Source organism: Cyberlindnera jadinii, assembly GCF_001661405.1.
Source record: "Cyberlindnera jadinii NRRL Y-1542 unplaced genomic scaffold CYBJAscaffold_5, whole genome shotgun sequence".
Classification (NCBI taxonomy): domain Eukaryota; kingdom Fungi; phylum Ascomycota; class Saccharomycetes; order Phaffomycetales; family Wickerhamomycetaceae; genus Williopsis; species Williopsis jadinii.
Genome location: NW_017963656.1, coordinates 722602 through 725159, shown reverse-complemented (window position 1 = coordinate 725159; position 2558 = coordinate 722602). Strand labels below are relative to the sequence as shown.

General features: G+C 45.3%; 2 protein-coding genes across 2 annotated transcripts; both read left to right on the top strand.

Moving 5' to 3' along the window:
• The first annotated feature begins 637 nt into the window (after positions 1-637).
• Positions 638-1370, top strand: CYBJADRAFT_167490 (uncharacterized protein). The gene has a single exon (XM_020214932.1). It carries the CDS (start codon positions 667-669, stop codon positions 886-888), a length of 222 nt encoding a protein of 73 aa, XP_020071146.1. The 5' UTR covers positions 638-666; the 3' UTR covers positions 889-1370.
• A 271-nt stretch (positions 1371-1641) lies between these two features.
• MRPL3 (mitochondrial 54S ribosomal protein mL44) lies at positions 1642-2523 on the top strand (the record flags this gene model as incomplete). Its single annotated transcript, XM_020212118.2, has 1 exon — positions 1642-2523. A coding segment is annotated over one exon (882 nt), but the record flags the coding sequence as incomplete, so codon positions are not given.
• Between the last annotated feature and the right edge of the window lie 35 nt (positions 2524-2558).

Below are 2558 nucleotides of genomic sequence, written 5' to 3'. Positions count from 1 at the left end.
ACTAGTGGCTCTGATTATACTGAAACTGAGAATGTGAATTCTGTGGATGATACTGTGTCTGGGTGTCTAAGAATGTTGGACACCGATGTGAGGGTAGTCCCTAATGAGTATACACGGATTTGTCTTTCTCCATTGACCGATGAACGTTGTGCAAAGATTGTCGACTCTGTGAGAAACGATTCCAAGAAACCTTTCCGTCCGACTGATGAACAGGTTATGGGGATACTCAACCTCTTCAGACAGAAGAACGTTATGATGAAACTGAAAGCGATTTGTTCCGGGTTGAAGGAGGTCAAGAATGGATCAATAAATAAGTTGAGAAAGGTGGTGGTGCTGGACAACTATAATGGTTCTGTAACACTCGTTGTTGGTACTTCTAATGGCTACGACTCGCCCGAAGCATGTGCTCCTGAGTGGATGCAACCATTGATCAATTTCAAGCAGTTTCGGTCCTCTAAAATGGACCTCAAGGGTACTACCTTTGTCAAGAGCAAACCTAGAAAGGCAGATAAAAGAGGCACAGCTCCAAGACCAATGAATTCTTTCCTTCTCTACAGAGTCCCACTACAAAAGGCTCTCCAACTGTTGAAAATCGCAGAGCTCATCCCAGATCCAAGCACATTCATAGAAACAGAAGACGACCTTGAGAACTACTTCGTCGGAAAGATGAGAGAGTACCAAGATTTGGAAAATTCTGTCAAGTCCCAGGTACTGAACGGCAACCATTTCCTCTTCATTGCCCCGTATATGTGGAAGACTGAGGATAAGAATGTTCGGAACAACTTCAAGATGGCCTCCATAACAGAGGATAACCATCACAAGAAAGCGTGGAAAGATTACAAATTCAAGAGAGATCCTCCAAAGAGGTTTCAAAGACGGAGCTTCTGAATCGTGTGGCTGTTATACACACAGCATATGACCACGCTCAATGCTATCCACCGTGAATGGCATCTCTCAACTTCCATGAGTCGTAATACCAAAAGGCAACACACAGGAAGGCATAATGGTTGACAGTTCAATTGCGTATCATTGGCTGTCCTTAGTAACTGTATATTGTAGATTGGGAGGACGCTGGTACTCTAGCTCAATTAATTTATATTTATATTCAAGCAGAAACTTATTAGAGTAGTTGAGAAGGTGGAAGACAGCTGTATAGACGTGTTCCGTCATATATAATGTGCTACAGTATGCACATTTACGACCCATTATTCATAGGCATATTTCGGAGCATTCCGCAACCAAAGTTCCTGGTATAATCGGTAGAAGAACGCTTGTTGCCTCCAGAACAGTACCACACCACTGTTAATGGTCTAATTGGACCATTGATACCGTACTGAGCTTAGTTCACCACCATCAAACAACAATTCAATGGAGCATATCCACCTTTCATGGGCTTGAAGGTGTTTGTAAAGCCGGGTAACAAGTTCAACAACTTTTTTTTCGCTTCCTCCAACGTTGAAAAAAAAAAATGTCTCGAAAGCACACAAACAGCTCTTGACGGAAACAGCGATGTACGCAAAGGTTGATCTAAAAGCGATGAACTCCTTGTACAGATCACTGTGTGCTAAGCCACTATGGGCGGTCTCCAAGAGAACCCTTGCAAGTGCTGCAAACACGGCTTCAGCACCGGCCAAAGTTGCGATCTCGGAAGAGGAAGCAAAGAAGTCTGCGCCATTGGTGGCTCTTCATCACAGACTTGGGCTGCCAACCAGTTTCTCGCTGAGCACATTGGCCAGATGTCTTACATGTCGCTCTGCGAAGACGCCATATGAGGACAACTATGCGTTGAATATCCTCGGTAAGAACTTCTTGTCCTACTACACAACTGAATACCTCTTGGGCCAGTACCCAAGATTGCCAATTCCTATTCTCAACGCTGCCGTGTCCTCGTATGTCTCGTCCCTGTCACTGTTGAGTGTTGGTAAGGACTCATGGGGTATTGACATTGATGGTACTCCATCACTACAGAAGATCCTCAACGAGGAGCCAAAGGAGTACAGTCTGGGTAAGTTGAGATTCGTTCCAGTGGACCCTCGTTCTGAAAGAGGTGTCACCAAGCTCACTGGTGCTCCAGGCGAGTTGAGTACCCACAACGCATACTCCCTTGCTGTGAGATCCATCATTGGTGCTCATTACTTGTCCACGAAGGATGAGTCAACCACAAAGGAGTTTATCTATCAGCACATCTTGTCCAGAAAGCTGGACATTTCAACGATGTTTGAGTTCGAACAGCCAACCCGTGAGCTGTCCACGCTCTGTAAAAGAGAGAACTTGGAACAGCCAGTGGCCAGATTACTTGCTGAGAACGGTAGATCGTCAAACTCCCCAGTCTACGTTGTTGGTGTGTTTAGCGGTGAACAGAAACTGGGTGAAAGTTATGGCTCTTCCCTGAAAGAGGCCAAAATTAGAGCCTCTGTCAACGCCTTGAAGAACTGGTACTTGTACAAGCCGGTCACGGTTTCGGTACCGAGCGATGCTGACTACAAACCAGGTGTTGTCGATCACGGTATCGTCATTGTCTGAGTTTTCGCTGCCATTCCTTACATATATGTGTATCC